The 26,031-nt window shown below is 42.7% G+C and overlaps 2 protein-coding genes across 12 annotated transcripts in view; one reads left to right on the top strand and one right to left on the bottom strand.

Annotated features, from left to right (window-relative positions):
- Window positions 1–26,031, top strand: part of ST6GALNAC3 (ST6 N-acetylgalactosaminide alpha-2,6-sialyltransferase 3) — a 766,015-nt gene that overhangs the window by 96,991 nt on the left and 642,993 nt on the right. Inside the window, exon 1 of one of the 11 annotated variants that reach the window (XM_060304129.2) lies at window positions 3,931–4,006. The exons of 6 other annotated variants lie outside the window; for them this stretch is intronic. In XM_060304129.2, the coding sequence (XP_060160112.1) occupies window positions 3,953–4,006 (54 nt within the window). In that variant the 5' untranslated portion in view covers window positions 3,931–3,952. Of the gene's footprint in view, window positions 1–3,930; window positions 4,007–26,031 lie in introns of those variants that run through there. 4 more of the 11 variants (XM_060304134.2, XM_060304140.2, XM_060304142.2 and 1 more) reach the window with 4 other exon arrangements.
- LOC115858279 (protein arginine N-methyltransferase 5-like) lies at window positions 7,483–9,342 on the bottom strand. Its single transcript, XM_030865974.1, is given in 3 exon segments — window positions 7,483–8,691; window positions 8,693–8,922; window positions 8,925–9,342. Coding segments are annotated over 3 exon segments (1,854 nt in total). The 5' UTR covers window positions 9,340–9,342.

The raw sequence follows: 26,031 nt of genomic DNA, 5'->3' as shown, positions 1-26,031 counted from the left end.
TTGTTAGAGGGGAGACACACAGCTAAGCCGTGTCACCTTCGAAACTCTGCATTCCTGTCAGCTCTGGAGAAAATTACCTCCTTCTCTCATCACAAGGAAAGAGTAACTGTTTAAGGACAGGCCATTTGCAAAGACCAAGACCCTGATAGAAAGGCACGTAACCCCCTGTTCTAGTTTGGGTTTCCACAGAAGCTGAACCTGAGACAGGAATTCCAGGGTGCATTAGTTATACGGGAGAGGATCCCGAAAACGGGAGGAAGGATGTCAGCAAAGGACGTGTTATCAAGCAAGCTGTCCCTGTGGACAGCTGGCACCTGATCCCCCCCGGGAAAGTCTGGGATACAGTGTAGCAAGGGTGCGTCCGGGTCATCCCACCTGAGACGTGAAGGATCTGCTGGCCAGACAGTCTCGGGCAGAGAGATGCAAGGGGTGAAGTAATAAAGGCCACGGGGATGTGGTGTAGCACCGGCAGCTTTGCTCCAGCTGTTATCCCAGATTCACCTTCTGAAGGAGCTTGTCATTTTCTTTACAGAGAATAAATCCAAAACTCAGAAAAGCAGCTGTGCCTCAAGGTCACAGAGCCAGTTCTTGAGATTCAAGGTCACAAGGATCCAGGTTTCCTGACTCCGGTTCTAGTACTCTTCCCACTTGGCTACTCAAGGCAGAAATCTAAATTTGTAATGATTTATGAGGCGTATGGTATCAGATTAATGGAACAATATTCCCTTTCTGTCGTGGATTTGTTGGTCTTTTTCTAAGTGAAAAATTGTCAAAGGGATTCAATCCTGAGAGCCAGAGAAAGAGCAAAAAATGGCTGAAAGTGTAAAGTCTCCCAGGAAGATCATATTTTTGAAGGTATTCATTATTCATGTCTTTCTGTCATTGTCATGTCTTAAGTGTTTACTTGGGCTTCTAGCTTTTTGCTTTTCCAAGGACAAGCCTGATCCATTCTAGAAGAGCCTGACAGCCATCACCTTAACAATGGCTTATTAATATCTAGGTTATTTAAGATGCGGAGGAAACATTTATCACAGAAGAGCAGCTTCTCAACATGTCCCGCCAGGTGCGATGACGCATGTGCCTCGTGCATATCACGCATTTGTGGAGCTCCTCTGGATGAAAGGGTCAGGATTGCTTATAAAGCATTGCGTTAGGTGAGAGTGGGCTTGCTCTTCGATTCCGAAATGCCCACAAGCCTTTGGTAATGCTGAGAGTGAAGCACCTGTGTGATTCCCAAGGCTGAGCCAGAGGCTTTAAGCAGCCTGCACCATAACCAGCTTACACCAAGGGGAACACACGCTGAGGATGCTGGCCGTGGCCGCGGCAGAAACAAAGCCCCTAGCAGACCGGAAGTGTTTACATTGGAAACAAAATGCCTGGGTGTGACTCTGAACTCGTGGGACCAGCTAGAAACATGACAGGTTATTCTGAGGTTTGGGCTAATCATGGGATTAGCCAAAGACCACGTAAAAGTGGAGAAGAGGCTTGGAGATTCCATCTACATTTTCTCTAATTGTTGGATGCATTTTGGTTGCTGAGTTATGTCTCCATTTTCTTATTTATCTGAGGCCAAAAGTGTAAGTCCTACTATGTGATCATTTATAAACTTTTGGAAAAGGGAGCTTCATATTGGAAAAGCTTGTCTAAGTCTTTCTTTAGAATTCCCAGAAGGGAATTGCTAGGTTTTAAGGCCAGCACATTTTTTTAAGGCATTGGGTGCATCTGGTCTCCAGAAACGGGAGACCGTTTTCATACTCCCTTTTCTTGTAGTTTCTGGTATCTCTTCCCTTAGATCTTCTTCAGTTACGGATGTGTCATTCCTTTTTACTTTGCCAGCCTGATAAGTAGAAAATGATATAACGTCATTGCTTTAATTTGTATTCCTTTGAATATTACTCTGATATTTTTTCTTGTGGCTATTGCCTATTCGCATGTCATATGAAGTTGCCTGTTCTTGAAGGACACTGATAATGCTCTCCTCCCCTGCCCTGCCCTTCTCTGCTGCCGGAATAACTTTAACTAAGCCAGGTGTTCCATTGCCTCTTCCCTTGGGTCCCTATATAGCTATGGGCTGGCTAGAGAGTAACTGTGAGACCCTGGGGAGATGGACCACCCACTAGAACTGCTCCCAGCTCAGGGCATCACCTGCCTGTGTGTGCAAATTAGACCAACTGGTAACTTCTGGTTAACAAACCTGTTTGGCAGAAGGGATTTCAATTGGGGATAATCCTCATTCACTTCAATAAAGCAGGGAATGAGTCCGGACAAGGGGGTCCACTTTTTACTCTCTAAAGTCAGACCTTTCTGTGTTTTGTTTTTGGTATCGCTTGCTCTGTGTTGCCAACTTTTGAACTCAAAATGTGTTTTGTTTAAAAAAAATAAACATGGGCTTCCCTGGTGGCGCAATGGTTGAGAGTCCGCCTGCCAATGCAGGGGACGCGGGTTCGTGCCCCGGTCCGGGAAGATCCCACATGACGCGAAGTGGCTGGGCCCATGAGCCATGGCCGCTGAGCCTGTGCGTCCGGAGCCTGTGCTCTGCAGCAGGAGAGGCCACAACAGTGAGAGGCCCGCATACCGCAAAAAAACCCCAAAAAACAAAAAACAACATGACTTTCTTTGAGTGACTTACTTGTGCCTTCTAAGGAAGTGACTGGACGGGGACAACCATATTCTATATCAGGCCATCGACTCGGAGCCCCTTCATTTCTCATTTTCCTCTGTCTGGGGTGGTGCTCTGGGCTGCTGTTTTTGAGAGAAAGTTCTGTTAAAATCAAGAAATATTCACCCTTTTGGTATTTGCCCAGAGTTGGGCCCCTTGGAAATGGGCAACTTTCCCCATTTGGGTGTGTTCTTTAGGACCTTTCCTACTGGCTTAACGAGTTGGCTTGATCTGTATTTTTTTTTTAACATCTTTATTGGAGTATAATTGCTTTACAATGTTGTGTTAGTTTATGCTTTATAACACAGTGAATCAGCTATACATATACATACGTTCCCATATCCCCTCCCTCTTGTGTCTCCCTCCCTCCCACCCTCCCTATCCTACCCCTCTAGGTGGTCACAAAGCACCGAGCTGATCTCCCTGTGCTATGCGGCTGCTTTCCACTAGCTATCTATTTTACGTTTGTTAGTGTATATATGTCCATGCCACTCTCTCACTTTGTCCCAGCTTACCCTTCCCCCTCCGCATATCCTCAAGTCCATTCTCTAGTAGGTCTGTGTCTATTCCTGTCTTACCCCTAGGTTCTTCATGACATTTTTTTTTCTTAGATTCCATATATATGTGTTAGCATACGGTATTTGTCTTTCTGTTTCTGACTTACTTCACTCTGCATGACAGACTCTAGGTCCATCCACCTCATTACAAGTAGCTCAATTTCATTCCTTTTTATGGCTGAGTAATATTCCATTGTATATATGTGCCACATCTTCTTTATCCATTCATCTGTTGATGGACACTTAGGTTGTTTCCATCTCCTGGCTATTGTAGATAGAGCTGCAATGAACATTGTGGTGCATGACTCTTTTTGAATTATGGTTTTCTCAGGGTATATGCCCAGTGTTGGGATTGCTGGGTCGTATGGTAGTTCTATTTGTAGTTTTTTAAGGAAGCTCCATACTGTTTTCCATAGTGGCTGTATAAACCTACATTCCCACCAACAGTGCAAGAGGGTTCCCTTTTCTCCACACCCTCTCCAGCATTTATTGTTTCTAGATTTTTTGATGATGGCCATTCTGACTGGTGTGAGATGATATCTCATTGGTCTGTATAAGTGGTGAGGAGATATCAGCTGTCTGTGTCGAAGATGAGCTATAGGCCAGGTAGATGCTAATCAGGAGAGAAGTAAAGCTGAACGTGGCCCAGTCCGCCTGAAATTGGGTATATTTATTTCCCCCAGGAATTTTCTTGTATATGGGATGTGGCCTATTCTCTTGGAACACCATCAAGATAATGAAAAGGAGAAAACAGAGCATGAACCAACAGCATGAACGCAACCTGCAACAGGTTAGGCAGGTGTCGGGCACAAGGTTTATACCCTGCATGCAGGACCCTTTCTTTCCCACTAGAGGGCACTCTTGTCACTCTTAAAGCGATAGTACCTGGGAAAAGCTGGTTGCTTCTCAGTTGAAGTCCCCAGAAGCACACTGCATTTAAGATGCTACTTTGTGTCTCAGCTTCCATTCTCAAGGTGTGTTATGAACATAACACTCTCCAGCCCAGACAGGAATGGGAAGATTAGTGTCTGGAAACTTCTGTTGTAAGTTAAGCATAGTCAGTTCTTGCTTATTTGTGTTTCATTAATGAGATGTGATTGTAGCCCTGGGACTTTTTTACACTTGCAGAAGCAATGTCTACTTTTGAAGTGCTGTACATCCAGTCTGCTCTTCTCCTTTGCCCACATACTTGGTGTAAATGTGGCTGCAGCAGGTTTATAAGAAGGTCGGTGGAAGATGAGGACTTGATCCTCTGTGTTGATCCTGTTTATTTTGGGAGAGCTGCAGAGTACCCGTGGTTGGGGTGGGTCAGCCTGACAGGAGATTTTCCATTTAGAGAGGATTTAAAATTTCAAGCAAGGGAAATGCAAGCCATATTTTACTCACTCAATACATCAGGGAGTGCTACCATTTAAAAAAACCACCATTCTGACTTCTGGGGTTTCCAGGTCATCTGGCAGCTGCTGTATGGGATCAGTTCCTTGACCCTTGGTCAGAAGTTCCTCCAGATTACAAGGCATCTCTTTATGGACATCTTTGCATTTACATCAGTCTTTTCTTAAAAAATTTGTCAGCCTTGGAGGATGTGCGAGATGACTTGCCCTTTCCTTGTAAGAATGAGGAGTGACTCCCCCCCTAGAATGTCACCAGTGTTAATCAGTAGAGCTGCTGGCAGTGCTATTCCTGTTGGGGGTATAGGTTTTGGGAGTGGTTGTTGCTTGGCGACCAGCACAGTGACAGCTTGCTTTCTGGCTCCTTGAAACTAAATTTCCACAGGAAGAGCATAAAGGACTCACAGAGCAAATATTCCCCCCTCCCACCCCCGATCCATGACTACTACTACCAGCATCATTACTAGCTAATAACTATATAGCATTACTATGCTCCAGACATGGTTTATTTTTGTTTATTTTCATAAGTTTATGTTTTAGAACAGGCTTAGATTTACAGAAAAACCGTGAAGACAGTACAGAGAGTTCTCATATGGCCTGTACCCAGTTTCCCTTATTATTAACAAATTAGTAGGCACATTTGTCACAGTTAGTAGACCAATGTTGGTGGTACATTACTATTAACTAAAGCCCGGACTTTATTCGGGTTTCTTTAGTTTTGACCCACTGTGCTTTTTCTGCTCCAGGGCTCCATTCAGGATACCACATCATATTAATTGTCATGTCTCCTTAAGAGCCCCTTGGTTATGGCAACTTCCCAGACTTCCCTTGCTTTTGATGACCTTGACAGTTTTGAAGAGCGCTGGTCAGGTATTTTGTAGAATGTCCCTCTGTTGGAATTTGTCTGAGGTCTTCTCATGGTTAGAGTGGGGTTCCAGATTTTTTTTTTTTTTTTGCGGTACGCGGGCCTCTCACTGCCGTGGCCTCTCCCGTTGCGGAGCACAGGCTCTGGACGTGCAGTCTCAGAGGCCATGGCTCACGGGCCCAGCCGCTCCGCGGCATGTGGGATCCTCCCGGACCGGGGCACCAACCCGCGTCCCCTGCATCGGCAGGCGGACTCTCAACCGCTGCGCCACCAGGGAAGCCCTGGGTTACAGATTTTGAGAGGAAGACCTCAGAGATAAAATGCCATTCCCATCACATCCTATCAAGGGCACATACTGTCCACATGATTTGTCATGGTTGATGTTGACCTTTGTCACCTAGCTGCAGTAGTGTTTAGCAGGTGTCTTTCCTGTAAAGTTACTACCCCCGTATCCAGACTGTGTTCTTGGAAAAAAGTCACTGTGTGGAGCCCACACTTAGGAGTGGGGAGTTACGCTTCACCTTCTTGAGGGCAGAGTAGCTACACAAATTCTTTGCAGTTCTCCTGCCCAGGCAATTTATCTCTTCTCATCCATGTATTTCTTTATTCAGTTGTTTATTTGCATCAGTATGGATATTCATGGAGATTTATTTTATACTTCGGGTTATCATAAAATATTACTTTTCTTTTTTGCTCAGATTGTTCCAGCTTTGGCCACTGGGAGCTCTTTCCATTGCTCTGTGTCCTCTGACCTACTTCTATCATTGTGAGATGGTTGTTGTGCTTTTGAGTACTTTCTTATTTTCTGACACAAGATACTCCAGGCTCATCTTAACATTTCCTGCCCTAGGTCTAGAATCAGTCGTTTCTCCGAGGGTGGTATTAAAACCAAGATCTGGGCACTAAGCGTTCTTGTTGCTACAGGGTTGCTGTTGCTTAGAGGCCCTCTCAGTGGACAGAGCAGGGAAATGAATGTGTGTGTACTAATTTATAAATTGATCTGTATGTAACCATCTATATCTGTATTAAGCTAAACATGAGCATACTGATGTCTGCAATTCTCATCCATTACCACGTGGACCATTCTGGCCTCCTCCCCTTGAGGATCTGTGATCTCCTACTCCAACAGTATGGTAAACTTGGCTCCCACCATCCGCCATGTATTTACTTAATTGTTCAGTTCCAGTATGCATGTATAGCAGTGTCAGAATTGTTGACAAGACCCCCATGGAAAATAACTGTATCCACTAGAGTACAGTGCTGCTTACGTACAGTTTCCTTTGCCATAGTTTTACAGACTTCTTATTTCCAAAGTTGCTTAGGGAGCACCTTTTTTTTTTTTCTCTCCACTCCTTTCAGTGAGGTTGTTTCATACATTTGTAATACAGTTAGATTGTTTGGTCACATTCTGAATTTCATCTTGGGATTCCCCTAACCTTTTACATGATTTAAAAAAAAATTACATATATTAAAGTTCACTCTTTGTGGGTTTTGAGAAATGCAGGTATCGCCATTACAGTGTCATAGAGAATAGCTTCATCACCCTATGAATTCTCTGTGCTTCACCAGTTCACCTATTTAACCCTTTCCCAATCCACTGATTTCGTTTTTTTTGGAGCAGGAAAGGCCATAACCTCACTTTATTTGTATTTCCTCCTTACCCAAAATCATCAAAATAGGAACAGAGATGGGCAGGGAAAAGGGCTGAAAATTTGTTCAATCCACATGTTCTCAGGGCTATCCCAGAGAGCACTTGAGGCCGAGTGCCTGTTGGAGTAGCCGCAGATCCAACACGAATTCCTCATGCCTTGGCCTGAAGTCTTCACAGATCGGTGGCGTGAGCCCTGCAATTCTCATCCTTTGCCCATCTTGACGTAAGGCAGGAAAGTGGACTGAAATGCTCCTTTCTGATGGGCAAGGCAAATCAGAACCCATGGTGTACTGCACCTTTGGTGCTACAGGGGCAAAACCTGAAGCTGCTTCCAAGGCTCTAGACACTTGCAGGCGGGGCTAGAGGCCGATGGTGTTAGAGCGGCCTGTGGGGTTCTGAGTAGCAGAACAGACTGGTGCTGTCACAGCCCACTCATACCGCACCATCTTGGAATTGCTGCATCTCCAGAAACGCACACAGGTGGTCTGGCCTTCACGCACGGTAATGGGCTGCTTAATGGGGAAGAGGGTGGGAAACCATGAAAACATCTCAGGAGAGTGAGTCTCTGGACAGATACTCAGAGTGATGTCCTGATAAAGCACAGTCTCAAAGTAGGCTGCAAACCCATGCAGCACTGTGTTCACCTCCACGGGAAACGCCAAGGTGCAGTAGCGGTTGTTGTCAATCATAGGATCTCTGTTGGGACGGCTGAAGGTAAAACAGGGCTGGGGTGCAGATGGCTGGTGGAAATTGTGCAGCCACAGCACATAAAGCATCTCAAACTGGGCTTCAGGGTGGCGGTCCTTTTCCCGACAGGCTCGGACCTCACTGTACAGCGTGGAGGACAAGATGGGAGCTAGAAAGGAGGTACACTCCCCAGGAATGCTCACGCCATCATCCGGTGACAGCTCATTATCAGCTTAGGACCCCAGAAGCTCACCGACAATCATATCCACTCTCTCTGGAGCCACCCATTCCCGCATGTCTGATGAGACTGCTGTCACCTGTCTTCCCCATTCTTCAAGCTGCCAGTTCTCCAGCGTCACCACGGCATTTGGGTTCTTCTCCACAGTGTACAGCTTTATCCTCCAGTCTGCCTGCTTGGCTGCCCGCAGGGAAGTGTTCACCAGGGGCCCCCGGCCTGTTCCCAGCACCGTCAGCGCTTGGACATTGGTGTCCTTCTCTTCCTCTGGCACTCGGTCTAACAGACATTTATAGATGGCCTGCTGGTATCGAGAGTATTTGATAGGGTCCTTTTTAAACACTTCGTATGTCTGAGATTCCAGATTATCCGTCAGTGGCTGGAGTGGGGACTGCAGGTAGTCTTCATAGCCCTTGGCAAAGAGTTCATAGGCACTGGGTGGAGGTCGATTCTGGCTCCAGTTTTCCAAGTACTGGAGGCAGGAGCAGAACTCTTTCTCTGAGTGGTGGTTGGTGCCTGTGATGATGAATTGCACATCCAACTTGAGGAGTTGGAAGATCAGCCTCTGGTGCATCTTAGAAAGAACAGGAAATCCCTTCTTATTGGTCAGGAAAATGCTGGTGGGGAGAATGGTTGCTTTGATGGGCTTCCCCAAGCCAACGATCAATGACATGATTAGATGGGAGGTCAGCAGCAGTTTCGGGAGCCACCGCAATCCTCTTGCTATAATCACACAAGGTCCGGAAGTTGTGCCACCACATCCATGTCTTCTCCTCTCCACCGCGCTCCTCTGTGTGTGAAGTTGGCACATCTCTCAGGTCCTCTGGTGCCACCAGTGGCACCCACATCCAGAACATGGAGGAGTGGTGGCCAGTGGGATGTGGTTGGTCAAAACTCTCGCCAAGTTTGTGTTATCGTCCTGATTCAGGGGAAGCAGGAAAGCTGGAAGACCCAAATATGCCCCAAAATTCAGCTCCTGCAACATAGCTGCCTCAGAGTGCCTGCGGATCTTCTCCACTTTTGAGTCTGGACGAATCCATGGAGAAAGCTTCCCCACAATTAGTGTATTCCAGTCCCTTCCTGACAGCAGTAGGTCTGATCGTGTCTGAGGGCCTGGCCGATTCTTAGCAGGTTCCTGAGTGAACTCCCTCTTGAAACATGGGTGGTACACAGGCATACAGAGGAAATCAAACCCCTGCTTGGCCACAGCCCCCAGTGTGTCAGCCATTTCGGGGATGCAATTCAGGTCACTCCCGCTGGACACGCGACTTCCACTGGCACCGCCGACCACCATCGCCTCCACCTTTTCCCTCGCACTGTCCACGCTGAGATTCCCTGACCCCACTGATTTTTTTAACTGTCTCTGTGGTTTTGCTTTTTCCAGAACATCGTATCGTATAATTGTAATAATACAGAACATAGCCTTTTCAGGTTGGCTTCTTTCACTTAGCAAAATGTATTTAAGATTTATTCATGTCTTTTCATGGCTTGGTAGCTCATTTATTTTTATAATATTTCATTGTGTGGATATACTCCAATTTGTTTATCCAGTCACCTATTTAAGGACATCTTGGTTGCTTCCAAGTTTTGGTGGCTATGAATAAAGCTGCTATAACATTTGCTTGCAGGTTTTTGTGTGGACATAGTTCTGAAGTCAGTTGGGTAAGTACCAAGGAGTGTGATTGCTGGATTATATGCTAAGACTATTTTTAGCTTTGTAAGAAATCGTCAAACTGTCTTCCAAATTGGTTGTGCCATTTTGTATTCGTGCCAGTGAAGGATGAGTGTTCCTGTTGCTCTTTTTCCTTGCCAGCAATTGGCATTGTCAATTTTCTTTTTTGTATTTTAGCCATTCTAATAGGTATGGCTATAAGGTATGCTGTGGTATCTTGTTGCTTTATTTTGTAATTTCCTAATAACGATGTAAAACATTTTTGTCATATGCTTATTTGTCATCTATATACCTTCTTTGGTGAAATCTCTGCTCAGATCTTTTGTCCATTTTTATTGGGCTTTCTTACTGTTGAGTTTCATGAGTTCTTTGGATACAAGTCCTTGTCAGATATGTGTTTGCAAATATCTGCAAATTTCTGTGGCTTCTCTTTTCATTCTTTTAACAGTCTTTTGCAGAGCAGAAGTTTTTAATGTTAATAATGTCCAATTTAGATCATGCTTTTGGTGATGCTTCTAAAAACTCATCTCCAAACCCAAGGTAGCCTGGATTTTTTCCTTTGTTCTCTTCTAAAAATTTTATAGATTTGCATTTACATTTAGGTCTGTGATCCAGTTTGAGTTAATTTTTATGAGACATGTAAGCCCTGTGTTTAGTTTTTTTTTTTTTTTTTTTTTTTGCATGTGGATATTCAGTTGTTCCAGCACCGTTACTTAAAAAGACTATTCTTTCTCCATTGAAATATTTTTGCTCCTTTGTCAAAGGTCACTTGACTATTTGTGTGGATCTGCTTCTGGGCTCTCTGTTCTGTTCCATTGATGTATGTGTCTGTTCTTTCACCAGTACTGTGCTGTTTGGATTACTGTAGCTTTACTGTAAGTTTTGAAATCATTTGGTGTGATTCCTCTAATTTTTTTGTTCTTCAGTATTGTGTTTGCTCTTATAGGTCTTTCGGTCCAGGCATGGTTTTAAGTCCTTTACATATATTAACTCATTTAGTCCTCACAGTAACCCACTAAGAGGCCCAAAGAGGCTAAGTGGCCTGTTCAAAGTCACATAGCAAATAAGTGGGGGAGGCAGGACCCAAGCCTCGGCAGTGTGGCTGCAGTCGCTGGCTCACATCCACCCACCAGGTGACCTCTGAAGGTAATAAAGAAGGGATCCTTGTTTATTTTTGACACCTTAATGAGAATACTTAGAGGGGATTTCCTGAACCCATTGTCTTGGGAAACAGGCAGCATAGTGGGGAGTCTCAGAGTTCTTGCTTTAGTTTCAGAGACTTAGGTTGACACCTTGGTAGGGTTCCCAGCTCAGCCACTTGCCACCTTCATGATCTTGGGCATACTCCTAAACATCACCATTTCCTCATCCATAAACTGTGGCTACCGTTTCTACCCATTTGTTAAGGAGAATAAGCAAGCAACACAGGAGTGTGTAGTTTACATGATAAAACACTAGGTAAATACCAAGAGCTATCATTAGATAATAGTGAAAGCTACTAATTACCAGGTACTTACTCACTGACAGGCACTGCTCTAAGTGCTTTGTACATTATCATTTTTAATCCTTGTAAGCAATATGATAGCTACTGTTATCCCTGCACTAACTAAGGTACCTGTAAGCAAGAGAGAGGTTGATTCTTCCTGGCTTAAGTTTTTTTTTTTTTTTTTAATGTACATTTTTAATCCAAATCTTGTGGTGTACCTTTTTTTAAAATAAATTTATTTATTTTTATTTATTTATTATTTTTGGCTGCGTTGGGTTCTCATTGCTGTGTGCTGGCTTGCTCTAGTTGCCGCGAGCGGGGGCTACTCTTCGTTGCGGTGTGTGGGCTTCTCTTGTTGCCGAGCACAGGCTCTAGAGTGCGCGGGCTTCAGTAGGCGCGGCGCGTGGGCTCAGTAGTTGTGGCTCGCAGGCTCTCGGCACGCGGGCTCAGTAGTTGTGGTGCACAGGCTTAGTTGCTCTGCAGCATGTGGGATCCTCCCGGACCAGGGCTTGAACACGTGTCCCCTGCATTGGCAAGCAGATTCTTAACCACTGCGCCACCAGGGAAGCCCCCTGGCTTAAGTTTTAAAAAATAAAAAAAAGAAGGATAAAAAGGATAAGAAGGAGGGGGAGAGGATTAGAGGGGGAGCAGGGGGAGGAGGGGGAGGGGAAGAAGAAGAAGAAAATAAATTTTTTAAAAGATACTGGAGTTACTCAAAGAATGAATCAGTCCCTTAAGCATCCAGCCCGGGCTGGGTAGGGACCAGGGGCAACCCCAGAAACTGCAGCAGCAGACATTGATGGACCGGCTCTCCAGACTATATAAAGGTGCATAAAGGTGCCTCAACACCAAGAGCCCCTGTCACTGGGTTTCAAATTCCTGGGCTAGAGAAGTTAACTGGCCTGACTCAGTAATTTATAGGAATACTTACTATATGTGAGGCACTGTGCTAAATGCTTTACATGAGTTAGTTAACTTAATCTTCACATCCACCCTATGTCATTGTTCCTGTTTTACGGATGGGGAAACTGAGGCAGGAGATGTTAAGTAACTTGCCCAAAGTTATGCAGATAGGTGTTGTGGAGACAGGTCCCAGAGCCTGCCCTGTTATTTATGGCACTGAACTACCCTCCCCCCCTCACACCCACAGAGGGTCTGAATACATAGTTCTTTCTGGGATGGTTGTTGAGACTTTCAGAGGAGGCATTATTTGAACTGGCTATTAAAGGATGAGTAGGAGTTTATAGGTGGATTAGAAGGGAAAGAGTATTTCAAGTAGAGGAGACAATATGAGTTAAAGCACAGGTGGATGAAAGTATGTAATGTGTTCAGAAAATGACTAATAATTGCGGAGGTCAAGGGGTAGAAGGGAATGGCTGGTGATTAAACTCAAAAGGTTAAAGCTAATGCAGTAGGCATTGGGGAGCTCTCAAAAGAATTTAAGCAGGGGAGTAATTGTCTAGATATGTTTCAAAACACTTCCTGTGGTAGCAGTGTGGAGGCTGGCTTGAACGTGTGTCAGAATAGTTTGAAGGTAGGGGGACCTGCTGGAAGGCTCTACCATAGTCTAGATAAGACAGTGCATCAGCTTCTGATAAGACAACAGACGTTCCTGCTTTTGGTGGTTTGGGGAAGTTGTACTTCACAGAGTGAAGGAAGAGATGCTACAGGTTCATCAGAGTCCCATTGGGAAATGCTACCTTATTAGTCTCCGACAGTACTCCATGAAGTAGCCAGTCTGGGAACTGTTTGTCACTGTTTGAACCAAGATAAGGGACTTGCACCAGAATGTAAATCAATGCACTGCTTCCTTCATTGAGAAAGTCGTGGCATGCACACCCCCCCACACACACGTTGACTGAAGCAAACAGTAAGCTCGCTTCGTGACAGAGTTGATTTACATTCTAGAGCAAACTCCTGTCTCCTTGTAGCCTGATAACAATTTGTAGACCTTCACCAGTCCACAACCACAATTAGAGGAGCTTGCTATATGATCAATTTATTATATTTATTATAAGTAGGTGTTATACTTTAAATATCTTTTTCTCTCTACGATCAAACCTTTAATGTGGAAAACATGGTTTCAGCGTTTTAAGAGTTTTCTTTTTATTCTACAGGCAAGCCACTTATGTCAAGGACTCCTCTTTTGCTTTTTATTTTTTGGAATTGTTACATGATCACTTAACCTTGATTAATAATTAATAACTTTCTGTAGAGATGGGCTTGTGACCTCTTCCTGCTCTCCAGTATTGTTAAGAGCTAGTTGCCCTTCAGACCTCAGGTTCTCTCCAACCTTCAAGACTTGGGTTACGATGCCTTCTCCAGGTTCTCAGACATTATAGAACGCTGGAGAGGGAATGCAAGTAATGATTTCTCTATCACTTGAGTGTAAAGCATAAACCGAATCAACACTTAGCAGTGATGTTATTAAAGGGATTCAAACATCAGTAACGTGTCTGAACTAATGGACCTTAAAGATTCTTGGTGACCCTGAGATTTTTCTATTTGACTAAGGTCACAGAGCTAGTGTACGGCAGAGTGGGGCCGGCATCTGGGTCTCCTGACCCTGTGTCACGCTGCTTCTCTGCTTGCTTCCCAGTCCCCTCCCCTCAGTCCTTCACTAAAAGCAGCAGAAGAAATGACAGGTTCCTTAGAGGATGGAATAGATGCCGTGGGTCTTCATTTAATGATGGGACCTTTGGAGGTTTTTTCTCTGCTAATGACCACAGCAGAAAGATGCTTTACATACTGTATTGAGATCTAAATTTAGATAGCAGATGGGCTGACACTGATGTTCTAACGTACATGTTGGGAAGATGATTCCCAATCTCCTGAGGAAAGAGGTGTCAAATTCAGTTTTACTGAGGAGCTGAACTGTAATTTGGCTATTCCAACTCTGGCTTGCCCGAGCAATGAGCCACATAATTTGCCTTGAAAGGCCACCCCTTGATTTGGACACAGTCTGTACAGATGCCAGTTTAACATAGTGCCTAATGCTGAGTCTGTGCATTTCTATTGGTTTGCCTTGTCTAAATGCTATTTAATCATAGTGGTGCCTGTTACTGTTTCAGTTAAATATTATCAGGCTTTCCTCATAAACCCTCAAGTGAAGATCAGAGTTGGTCAGAAAAAGTTGTTAGAAAGGGACATTTGTCAATGTCAATTGGCCAAAGACAGTCAGCACTTAGCTTGGGGAATAGGACCAAGAAAAAAAAAGAGATCTTCAGAAAGCGTGCTCCAGAATCCTCTGAAATCCATTGTCCAGACTTACAGCTCATCACCTTGGCTTTGCTGCTCACCAGCTGTGTGAGTGGGCATGTTACTTAGCTTCTCTGAGTCTCTTTCTTTACTGTAGTGTAGAGATAATAAGTCCAAATCCATGGTATGATTGTGAGAATAAATGACTCATATCAGAGGTGCTCAGCCCACTTTCAGGCAATTGGCAGGTCCTCGATAAGAGTTTAACTTGAATCTGATGCACATGCATTATCCATTGTATCTCGATGTCTCTCTGTACCACAACATGCCATTTTATTCCTGCCTCCATGCCTTCTGCTTGCGAGCTGGAGCTGGGTATGGCCTAATGGTTAATGACCTGGCTTTGGCGTCGGGCACATCTGGCTGGAGTTTGAATTCTCTGTTGTGAGACATGGTTAAATTAATTTACTTCTTCAAGCCTCAGTTTCTTCACTTGATAAAACGGGGGAAATAATGGCACCTACCTTCCAGTGGCGTAGTGAGGATTAAAAGAGGTAAGGCTTGTGAGTGCTTTGTCAAGATACCCATGAGTCAACGTACTGAGCTTCTGTTATGTGTTATAAGCCCTGGAAGTAGAGTGGTAGGCAAACTGGACAGTCCCTGCCATCACGGAACAGCCAGGCCTAACAGGGTGTGACTATATACAGTTATAAATGTGGAAGTAAATAATTAGAAATAATTCCAGGGCTTCAAAGTATTGAAAAGAAGAATAAGTGCTGTGAGAGAACTTATAGGGGGACCCAGCCGGGCCTGGGAATCACATAAGACTTCACTGAAGGTTGATGTGAAGGATAAAGGGCAGGTGACTAGGTCCAGAGCCAGAGAAAGGCTGTTCCCGGTAGGGGGACTAGCGTGTGTTTAAACTCAGAGGTAAGAGAACGTGTGTATGTTTTGAAGGGGGTCTTGTTCCTTGAATAAAAAATGAGGATAATATTAAATAGTTCATTGATTTTAAGACTCACTTTTTTCTTCACATTTTAATGTATTTAAAACTTACATGTGTCTTACAATGAATGACATGTTATAGTATTGGCAGTATTCTTTTCTTTCTTGGTGGTGGCTAAAATAATGGGGTGTCTTACATTCAGAGCATTTTAAGATTTGATGAAATACAGTAACTTTTGCTTTTTTAAGATCGTTGTGAAAATTCAAGTTGAGGTACACAGTGCATCTGATATTTACCTGATACTTCCACAGCAGTTTGAAGGTAGCTGCAGACTATAAAACCAGACCCACGACCCGGTACAAACTTTGCAAACTGCCAAAGTTAAAAGCCGTTACGGCCCATGCTTAGTAAAGCATGCCAGAGCTCAGAGCCACCCACCCTTAGCCTTAATGCCTCCCAGTGTATTTTGCCAATTTTAATATTGTTAAGGTTCATGGCAAAATGCTCAAGATGTTGGCGTCTTTGAGAAGCTGTCTCTCCTGCCCAGGTTCTGAACTGACCGAGAAATAAGATGAAAGAACTGGCAGAGGGAGAACCAAAACGTCACTAGTTCTAGGTTGGAGTGTGTAGCTTGCATCTATGGGTAACTGGGCTCCCGGCTACTGCACCCAGAATTATCCTGTGCAATCACAGGTACCCCGATAGGGAAGGTGTGGAGGAACAACGGAGATCTGGGTGCTCTGTGGGCACTCCCTCCAAGGAGAGAAGGGAGGAGCAGACAACACAGGAGCCTCACAGATCAGACCAGTCACTCTCTAGGGCAGGAGGGGAATGCCAGTAGGGCCCCAGCCAAGGAAAGGAGACTGTTGGAGTTGGGTACCACCTTGTATTGAATAGGCATAAATAAACACATTAGGAAGGAGAAAAGAAAGGATGATGTTAGTCAATTACAAGGCTGAGTTGATGGAATCAGAATGAAAAAATACATTTGATTGAAGAAAGTGGGCATTTAAAAAATGTCCAAGACTTAAAAAAAAATGCAAAAAGTAGTAATAAACTGTGTTGCTTTAGAGAGGGGACAAAATGTTTTAAAAGGAAATTATTTCAAATAATGGATTCTGTAAAGCCTTGGATTCTGTAAAGGCTGGTTCATTACTGGCCTGTCTCTCTGCCCGTCAGGGAGTTGACGCGGAAGAGAGATCTGTGGTGCTGAGAAAAAGCCATGGGTGTGTTTTGCTCCGCGTATGGTTTAGCTTTGTTTTTGTATCCGACAAGCTAGTTTAATTTACGCATGTAGTTTTGATACACTCAGCACTGTGAATAAGTACTGGGGGGTCTGGTGAAAGGCCACAAACCACAGTAGCTCATTTCCTTTCATTGATCCAAGCCCAAAGCATTGCTGTTGCATCCTAGAGATTAAAACCCTTGATTCACATAAGAATAGTCTGGTGCAATCTGGAAAGATGTTGTCATGGTCTCTCAGGAGTAAATAATATGAATTTTTAAACATTCCACAGGAATAATTAACATGATTTCAAGTATTCTAAAGCATCAGGATGTACAGTATTGCTTATTACAGTGGAAGAAACAGCCAGATATTTTGAGAAAAGTGTAGAGGTAGAACTGTGTATTTTTAAGGACTAAGTATTTCTTCTGTTTGTTCTTAACCCAGCAGGTATTTGCTGAGGCTATTGTGTGTGTGTTCTGGGGACAGTGTTATCCCAAATAATAATATTATATAGAGATAGTCTATAATCTCCTACTTACAAACTCTCTGATAGATTCTACCTCTTACCTTATGTTGGCATTTCTCTAGTGGAGCTATTGATATTATTGTCGTTTTTAGTGTTCTGCACTAAATTAAAAAAATAACTCTCCCTAAGTAATTACAGAATGTTCTAATTAATTTTATCATTAGCAGATATCCTAAAAATCGTAAACAAGCACAAAGGAAAAAAACCGGAGCTAACCACTGTTTACATTTTTGTGAATGTCTTTCTAATATTTTATTTATTTTTGTATACATACATATATAATAAAATTATGTAATTATATGGATCATATATAAATTTTGTGTGTATGATAAATTTTATATAAGTAAATTTATATATATTGTATAATTTTATTATATATGTATATCTGTATAAGCTAGCTTAATTTACAATGTTAATATACAAATTTATATTAAATTTATATTTACATATAATTTAATACATATATTTATATGTATTATAAAACATACATTTATATGTTTGTAGTCTGCCCATTTCTTTAACTTAGCAATAGGTCATGAAGATTTTTTTCATATCAATAAATATGTTTCTGTGATGTGCTACTTAATGGTATCCATGTACAGTAAGTCCCCTACATACAAACGAGTTCCGTTCTGAGAGCACGTTCGTAAGTCTGATTTGTTCGGTAAGTCCAACAAAGTTAGCCTAGGTACCCAACTAACACAACTGGTTATATAGTACTGTACTGTAATAGGTTTATAATATTTTTCACACAAATAAAACATAAAAAACAAACACAAACAAAAAATAAATAAAACATTTTTAATCTTATAGTACAGTACCTTGAAAAGTACAGTAGTACAGTACAACAGCTGGTATACAGGGGCTGCCATCGAGTGAACAGGCATGAAGAGTTACTGACTGGAGGAGGGAGAGGAGGTGGGAGATGGTAGAGCTGAAGGATCGTCAGCAATAGGAGATGGAGGGCAAGCTGCCATTTCACTCATGCCTGACGTTGATGGCACAGGTTCTGGTTCCTTGCTGGATTCAATTCTACATACTGTCTTGAAAAAATGATCCAATGATGTCTGGGCAGTAGCTCTTTTTTTCTCGTCATAGATGACACGGTAGCACTGGACTGCATTCTGAATGGCTGCTGCAGCCTTCGTGTACCGTTCTATGTTCTAAGGCACCATTCCTGTGCCTTAAAAACTAACAGTGCCTTCTCAAGTAAAGAAAATCCCTTGCCATTTCTTGCATTGTGAATCTCTTCGGTTCTTCAGTAACTTCTTGCTCTGTCTCTCTTTGTCCTATCTCTGGGTCTCCAATCCCATCAGGTCTTCATTAGTAAGCTCCACATTCACATCTTTGAAAGCTCTGAAGTTGAAGGTTTGAATGTAGGGGACTTACTTATAGTTTTTAGTGGTGTTTTTGCTGGGTCAACATTATACTTAAAGAAAAAAAGACTTTGGACATGTATAACCAAAGTGCCCTCCAGAGAGGCTGTAAACAGTTTACACTGTTTTTTGGGTGTTCTTATTTTTCCATAGCCTCTCACACCAGATAATCTCATTATTTTTAATGTCAGGTGAGACTATACAGTTGACCCTTGAACAACATGGGGGTTAGGGGCACTGACCCTCCAAGCAGTTGAAAATCCATGTATAATTTATAGTCGGCCCTCTGTATCCTCAGTTTCACATCAGGAGATTCAGCCAACTGTGGATCATGTAGTACAGCAGTATTTACTATCAAAAAACAATCCACCAAAAAAAAAAAAAAAGAAACAATCCACGTATAAGTGGACCCATGCAGTTTAAACCCATGTGGTTCAAGCATCAACTGTATTTTCATGTTTTATTTGTTTTTTTTGACTTTTTGATGGTAAATATTGCAAAGCTATTACTTGAGAGCAAAACAGAAAACATGAAGTCTTATTTCATCCATATCTTGGTTTGATTCATTTGCTTTGAATCCCTTGGGTTCAGCTGCTCTGAGGCACAGGCCTTTGGCGTTGGCCTGGCCAGGATGGGGACCCAGTTGGGAAAGCAGTGAAATTAAGGTAGTTTGAGAATATCATGGTCCCTGTAAAAGAAGTACCAGAAGATGAGAAAGAAGTACAGAGAAGAAGAAAGAGAGAAGTCAAAGACTTTTTTTTTTCCTTAAAAATATTCTCCTTAGGTCTATGCCACGAAAAGAAGGAAGAAAATTTCTTTCCCCCCTGTTAGCCACATTACCCCTTGGCCACTGTTCCAGAGCTCGGGACAGACTGTTTGTCCTATACTTTGTTTCTAATGTGCATGAAATAATTTTTGTGTGATCTTTTAAAAACGAAGATCCCAATCACATTGCTTCTCCAGAAAAAATACTTCCTACGTTACTAACTTTGGGAACATAAGTTATTGGTCATTTGGGAAACTACTTATCCTTTTATTTTTCCAATTTAAACATTAACCAAGGCAATCTAAGCTTTGCCTTTTTTTCTCTTGGGTAACTTGATTCCCCAATTATAAATAATGATTATTTAATGTCTGTTAATTCTATTGCAGTTTAGGGTGAATTCTAATTAGCCATTTCCCTAAGATGTGTGGTTTGTGGCTTGAAAGGTTTTCTAATGCCTTCCCACCCTAGAACTAATGACTCAGAACCAAGAAAGACTGACACAGAGCTTCATCTTATGCTGGGGCTGCAAATGCTCCAGAGGGTGCCTACACCTCTTGCAGCCTTGCTGCTACATGGCAAATAACACCATTATTAGGTGTTCCCATTAGGGTGGAAAGGCCACCAAGCTGGTCTCAGTATCGTACCTGCTCTGCATTGTGCCCAGAAGGCTTGGTTTGACTTACAGGATGCTCATTTCTGGGAGGTCACAAGCACTGTTTCTTCACTGGAGTCCTAGATAGTCATTTTTCCTAGTGCTTTAAAAAGGTTAAAATGTGGTTTTATGAATAGTCATCACCCAGATTTTTGTGAAAGCGTCCCTAATCCTAATTAATGGTATAAACAGATTCAGAGAGCGTAAAGAAAGATATCTGTGGCTTCTGATTCAAATTAGGCTAACTGTAGTGATTGGTCACCCATTGTCTTAGTCTGTTGAGGCTGCCATAACAAACTACCATAGACTGTGTGACTTATAAACAACAGAAATTTATTTCTGGGCTTCCCTGGTGGCACAGTGGTTAAGAATCTGCCTGCTAATGCAGGGGACACGGGTTTGAGCCCTGGTCTGGGAAGATCCCACATACTGCGGAGCAACGAAGCCCGTGAGCCACAACTACTGAGCCTGTGCATCTGGAGCCTGTGCTTCGCAATGGGAGAGGCCGTGACAGTGAGAGGCCCATGCACTGCAATGAAGAGTGGCCCCCACTCACCACAGCTGGAGAAAGCCCTCGCCAGAAATGAAGACCCAACACAGCTAAAAATAAAATAAATAAATAAATAAATTTATTTAAAAAAAAAAAAGAAATTTATTTCTCACAGTTCTGGAGGCCGGAAGTCTGAGATCAGGGTTCTGATGTCACATTCTGGTAAGAGCCCTCTTCCAATTTACAGACTGCTGACTTCTCATTGTATCCTCACATGGCAGAAAGAGGACAACCTTGCTCTTTGGCATCTTTTTACAAGGGCACTAATCCAGTTCATGAGGGCACCACCATCAGAATAGGGATTAGGTTAGATTTCAATGCATGAAATTTTGAAGGACATAAACATTCATAACACCCACCAGCTTTGGTATGTAGATGCTTGGAGATTAAACATGACTTTCTGGAACAAAATAACAGTTCTTTCCTGAGCATAACGTATAAACTGGGCTTAAAATATAAGTTGATTCATAAAAAAGTTGGTCCTAATTTTACCCTATATAAGAATGAAACATCATTCAGAGTATTTAAAGAATGGGGAATTCTGTTCAGTAGAATTTTTTGATTGAGTTAAACAGAGGAAGGTAGGGAGTTATTGTTTAATGAGGACAGAGGTTCAGTTGTGCAAGATGAAAAGAGATGGATGGTGGTGATGTTTGCATAACAGTGTGAATGTGTTTAATATCACTGAACTGTGTACTTAACAATGGTTGAGGTGGCATATTTTATGTTATGTGTTTTTAAACAAAATTTTAAGAAAGAGTTAAATGGAAGTTTCCTTTTGGAGAGCTTTTCAGTCCACATTTTGATTTAGTAAATGTAGGAGATTAAATTTAACTGTGTGTGTACTGGCTGTTTGAGGGTCGTCATTATGCATGCAGCCCTCATTTTATAGGACTGGAGAGGCAGAATGTGTTTTGGATCTAGGACATGTTTGAGAAGGAGCTTAAAACTCCTTTATATTGTTGTGCATTCCTGTGATTTGCATTTCTGTCCTAAATGAGCAGAGAGAAAAATAAGTTGGATCCCAATTAACTGGGTTCTAATTTATCAGTGTTTTAGGCTCTATATTAAAAGATCAGCCACCTAACGTAGTATTTAATCGTAACCAATTTTGTATGTAACCGCACAGGAGAAAAAGAGTTGAAGTACAGCTTTCTTCCCATCCATGCTTTCCCTCGGCCATTGTGCTTTTGCGTTCTTGAGATTCAGTAAATTCTTTTGAAGGTCAGCTATGGCGCAGAGGAGAATTAATATTAAAATGCATTCAATAAATAAGCTGTCAGATGATTCTCTAAGATACCATAGCAGCTGAAAGTCTTCTCTCCTTTTTCTTTCAGGTCTCTGCGTACAGGGGGAATGATGGTTAATATAGAGTCTCTGTTGGCATCTCCTAATGGGCCTTCAGTAATCATTTCTATCACAGTGTTGCTCCATTGCTGTCATCAGCCTTGAGTGACGGAGCACTTTTCTCGCAGAATACAGCCCCTCCCTGGAAAGGAGGAAGCAGGAAGAGTCATCTATGTACCAGTGTAACAGGACGAGAATAGAAACAAAATCACAGATTTGGCAAAGAAGGCCTGCATGCTGACCCCGTGTTCCTGGCAGTCTGAGTGGGTTTTTGGTCTTTGGTCTGAATTGTCATGATTATTTAATGTTAAACCTGCAGAGTGTTATGAGGCCATGATTTTGAACTCTGTGCCCTTCAGAGGGGCTCTCCTTAAGGCACAAGTGCAGGAAGATTAAACATTAATTAAAGTATCCAAAGTAACTACACAGGAGAACAAAAAATGTAAAGAAGCAGAAAAATAATTGGCCTCCCCACTAGAGAAAGTCATTTTTAAAAGAAAGGTCTTGTATTGCACTTTAGAGGTGGATGTAATAGGACTTCTCTAGACCCAGAGGCATGAGTAATTTCTTGGTAGAGTATTCTGCCTCTGATTCCTCAAAAAAAAAAAAAAAAAATCAGCAGGTGCTGGACCATCTCAGGGGCCCTAATGGTATGGAGAGAAAGGAAACAAGAATGTGTTCAAGTTGTAAGTTGTAACTGTCCTTGATGTTTATTGAGAACCCATGGAGGGGTGGGGGAAGGGCTTCCCAAGCCTGACTGAATGCCTTTCCTCCCTGTAGATTCCAATTCAGTGTTTTGGATGTAGACCTAGGAGTCTGTATTTCCAAAAGATTTTTGGTACACAGCATGGTTTGAAAACTACTGGTCAAGGTCAATAGTTTTAATTAAAACGAGAGAGGGTGGTAGGACAGAGGGAAATTGACACAGAGAAAGAGGGAGAATAAGCTTTGGAACCCTTTGTTCAAATATCTGAGGAAGAGGAACATGTAAATCAGTCCAAAGCAGAACTGTGCTGGCTGAATTGGAGGCAGGAGACCTGTCTTCCTTTCCAAGGTCTGAGCAAGGGAGATTTAATCCTCATGCATTGGCCTGTGTGCTGTCATTTCCTTCCTCCCTGTCTGCTGCTGCCACCTTCAGCCTCTCTCGGCTGCTTCATCCCTGTGTGTCAACTCTACATGCACATGCTCTTGTTTTGCCCTTTCCGCTATCTCTCCTGGGTCCTGTCCGTTTTCTGCCTTGGCTCAGTGCGCTCACAAGTGAGCCTTCAGCATGACACCTGTCTGCTTCCCCGTAGTACCAGAACCTCCACTTTCCATGTAGGCAGGGGCAGCCTGGTGGACAGGACTGGACACTCAAGGTGGGTCTGAATTGAATTCCAAACTCATTTTGATAGATGGTGCACTTTGTGAAACGGCATGATGATTTCAAGAGAGCATGGACTTTGAAGGCTGATAGATTTTCTGTAGGCTTCTTTTCAGTAAATGGCCCAATGCCTTTCCATTTGCTAAGGGCAAAATCCTTGGAGTCGGGCTTCCCTGGTGGCGCAGTGGTAGAGAGTCCGCCTGCTGATGCAGGGGACACGGGTTCGTGCCCCGGTCCGGGAAGATCCCACATGCCGCAGAGCGGCTGGGCCCATGAGCCATGGCCGCTGAGCCTGCGCGTCCGGAGCCTGTGCTCCGCGACGGGAGAGGCCACAACAGTGAGAGGCCCGCGTACTGCAAAAAAAAAAAAAATCCTTGGAGTCATCCTAACTCCTTTCTGTCTTTTACACCCCACACGTAAATAGTGAATTCTTTCAAATATATCCAGAAGCCATTTATTCTATCTCTATAGTTTTTTTATTTTTTATTTTATATTGGAATATAGTTGATTTACAGTGTTGTGTTAGTTTCAGTTATACAGCAAAGTGATTCAGTTATACATATACATATATCTATTGTTTTTCAGATTCTTTTCCCATTTAGGTTATTACAGAGCATTGAGTAGAGTTCCCTGTGCTATACAGTAGGTCCTTGTTGATTATCTATTTTATATATAGTAGTGTGTATTTGTTAATCCCAACCTCCTAATTTATCCCTTCCCCCATCTTTCCCCTTTGGTAACCGGAAGTTTGTTTTCTATGTCTGTGAGTCAGTTTCTGTTTTGTAAATAAGTTCATCTGTATCATATCTTAGATTCCACATATAAGTGATATCATATGATATTTGTCTTTCTCTGTCTGACTTACTTCACTTAGTAAAATGATCTCTAGGTCCATCCATGTTGCCGCTTTTTTTTTTTTTTTTTTTTTTTTGCGGTACGCGGGCCTCTCACTGTTGCAGAGCACAGTGGCCTCTCCCGTTGCGGAGCACAGGCTCTGGACGCGCAGGCTCAGCGGCCATGGCTCATGGGCCCAGCCGCTCCGCGGCATGTGGGATCTTCCCGGACCGGGGCACGAACCTGCGTCCCCTGCATCGGCAGGTGGACTCTCAACCACTGTGCCACCAGGGAAGCCCCAATTTTTTTATATACATATGTATATATATACACACCACATCTTCTTTATCCATTTTTCTGTTGATGGACACTTAGGTTGCTTCCATGTCTTGGCTGTTGCAAATTCACCATCTCTATTGTTAACATTTGGTCCAAACCACCATCACCCGTTGTCTGGATTATTGCCACAGTCTCCTAACTGATCTCACAGCTTCTGCCCGTGTTCCTAGAGTCTTTTCCCAACGCAGCAATCATAGTGATCCTTGCACATATTACTTAGGCCCTCTCTTCTTTGCTCAGAAGTCTTCCCTCTCAGAGTCAGAGCCAAAGACTTTATAGTGTCCTCCGAGACCCTCCATGATGCGGTTTTCCCAACTCAGTTTCTCTCACCTCATCGAAGGACTTATTTGTCCTTTGATCACTCTGCTCTAGCCATAATTTCCTCCTTGCTGTTTCTCATTTGGCCAAGCACATTCCTGCCTCTGGGTCACTGCCCTTGTTTCCTCTGCCTGAAGCGTTTTTAACTGAAATATTTGTACGGTTCCCTCACTTTCCTTCAAGTCTACTTAATTTTTGCCTTATTAGAGAGTCAATTCTGGACCAGCTTATATAAAAATGGAACCCCCTGCTTTGTTTTTCTTCATAGCACATTTCATCACCTGACATTATGTTTGTTTATTTTGTTTGTCAAGTGGTAGTAAATACAAGCCCTGTGAGGGCAGGGCCTTTGTTTTGCAGAAACATGGGGTTCTTTTGCAGAATAGAACTCATGCTTAAGTTTCCCAACAAAAGTGTCAGATCAAGTTTGCACTAAAAATATAATAGCTACTGTTATTGTTGTTAGTGTTGATTGAGGTTTGATTTAAAAGACTGAATTTATTCAGGTGTGTGGTTGGATTTCAATGAAAGTGGGATCCAGGACGTGGCTCCAGTCCCATAGGATAGTGTTGGTTGCTTCTATTCCACTTCTCCTAGAAGAGTGTGGGCTACCTCCTGATGGTTCCTGGGCTTTTGCTTGAATGATCTTTGTGTAGGTAAGGACTTCCACAGAATAAGTTTTCCAGCTGTTCTTAAGCAAGTTATTAAAATTAAATGCAACTACAGAATGGAGAATGTTCAACTTTTTCAATTACACAGGGTCTGTGAAGGGTTTTTAATTATATAGGGTTCATTCTGTGTCCCCTTATATTTAGTCAATATGCAGTATTTTAAGTGCTTTTATCATTCGTGTGTTGAGGAGGTAATATCCATGGTAACCAACTCTTTTCTACATTAGCCAAAAAAATATGGTTAGTGCTCCATCCTGTGAAAAACATGTATGCAGGTAGTTTGCTTATTAACCAGGTTTGGTGTCATCCACACGCTTAAAATGTTAATAATTACTAGCTATTAATATTGTAAATTTAGTTTAAATACTGTAAATGTCTGTTCTTCCAAGATTGAATGTTCAGATTAGAATTTCGTATAAGTATGTATAAATCATTTCAAATGGAAAAAAATGAATGCAAATCAGAGACCAGCTGGGAGGCAGATTTGCATGATTATTTTAATGTTACGACAGGACACGAACACCCAGAAATTCGAATCAGAATGCTTGTGTCTCATACCTGCGAGGGTTGCTGAATCTCTCTTATGTGGCCAAGTATCACCCTGTGTTATTTGCAGATCCTACTGATAGAAATTTGAGAGTCCAGGATCAAACTCACTCTGCCTATTTGTTTTCTCTGTAGCCTGGGTTTGAAGATTCAAATGGAATAAGCATT

The sequence above is a fragment of the Globicephala melas genome, chromosome 1 (genome assembly GCF_963455315.2).
Source record: "Globicephala melas chromosome 1, mGloMel1.2, whole genome shotgun sequence".
In the NCBI taxonomy this organism is placed as follows: domain Eukaryota; kingdom Metazoa; phylum Chordata; class Mammalia; order Artiodactyla; family Delphinidae; genus Globicephala; species Globicephala melas.
The sequence above is the reverse complement of the archived record's forward strand: the minus strand, read 5'-3'. Positions and strand labels throughout refer to the sequence as shown.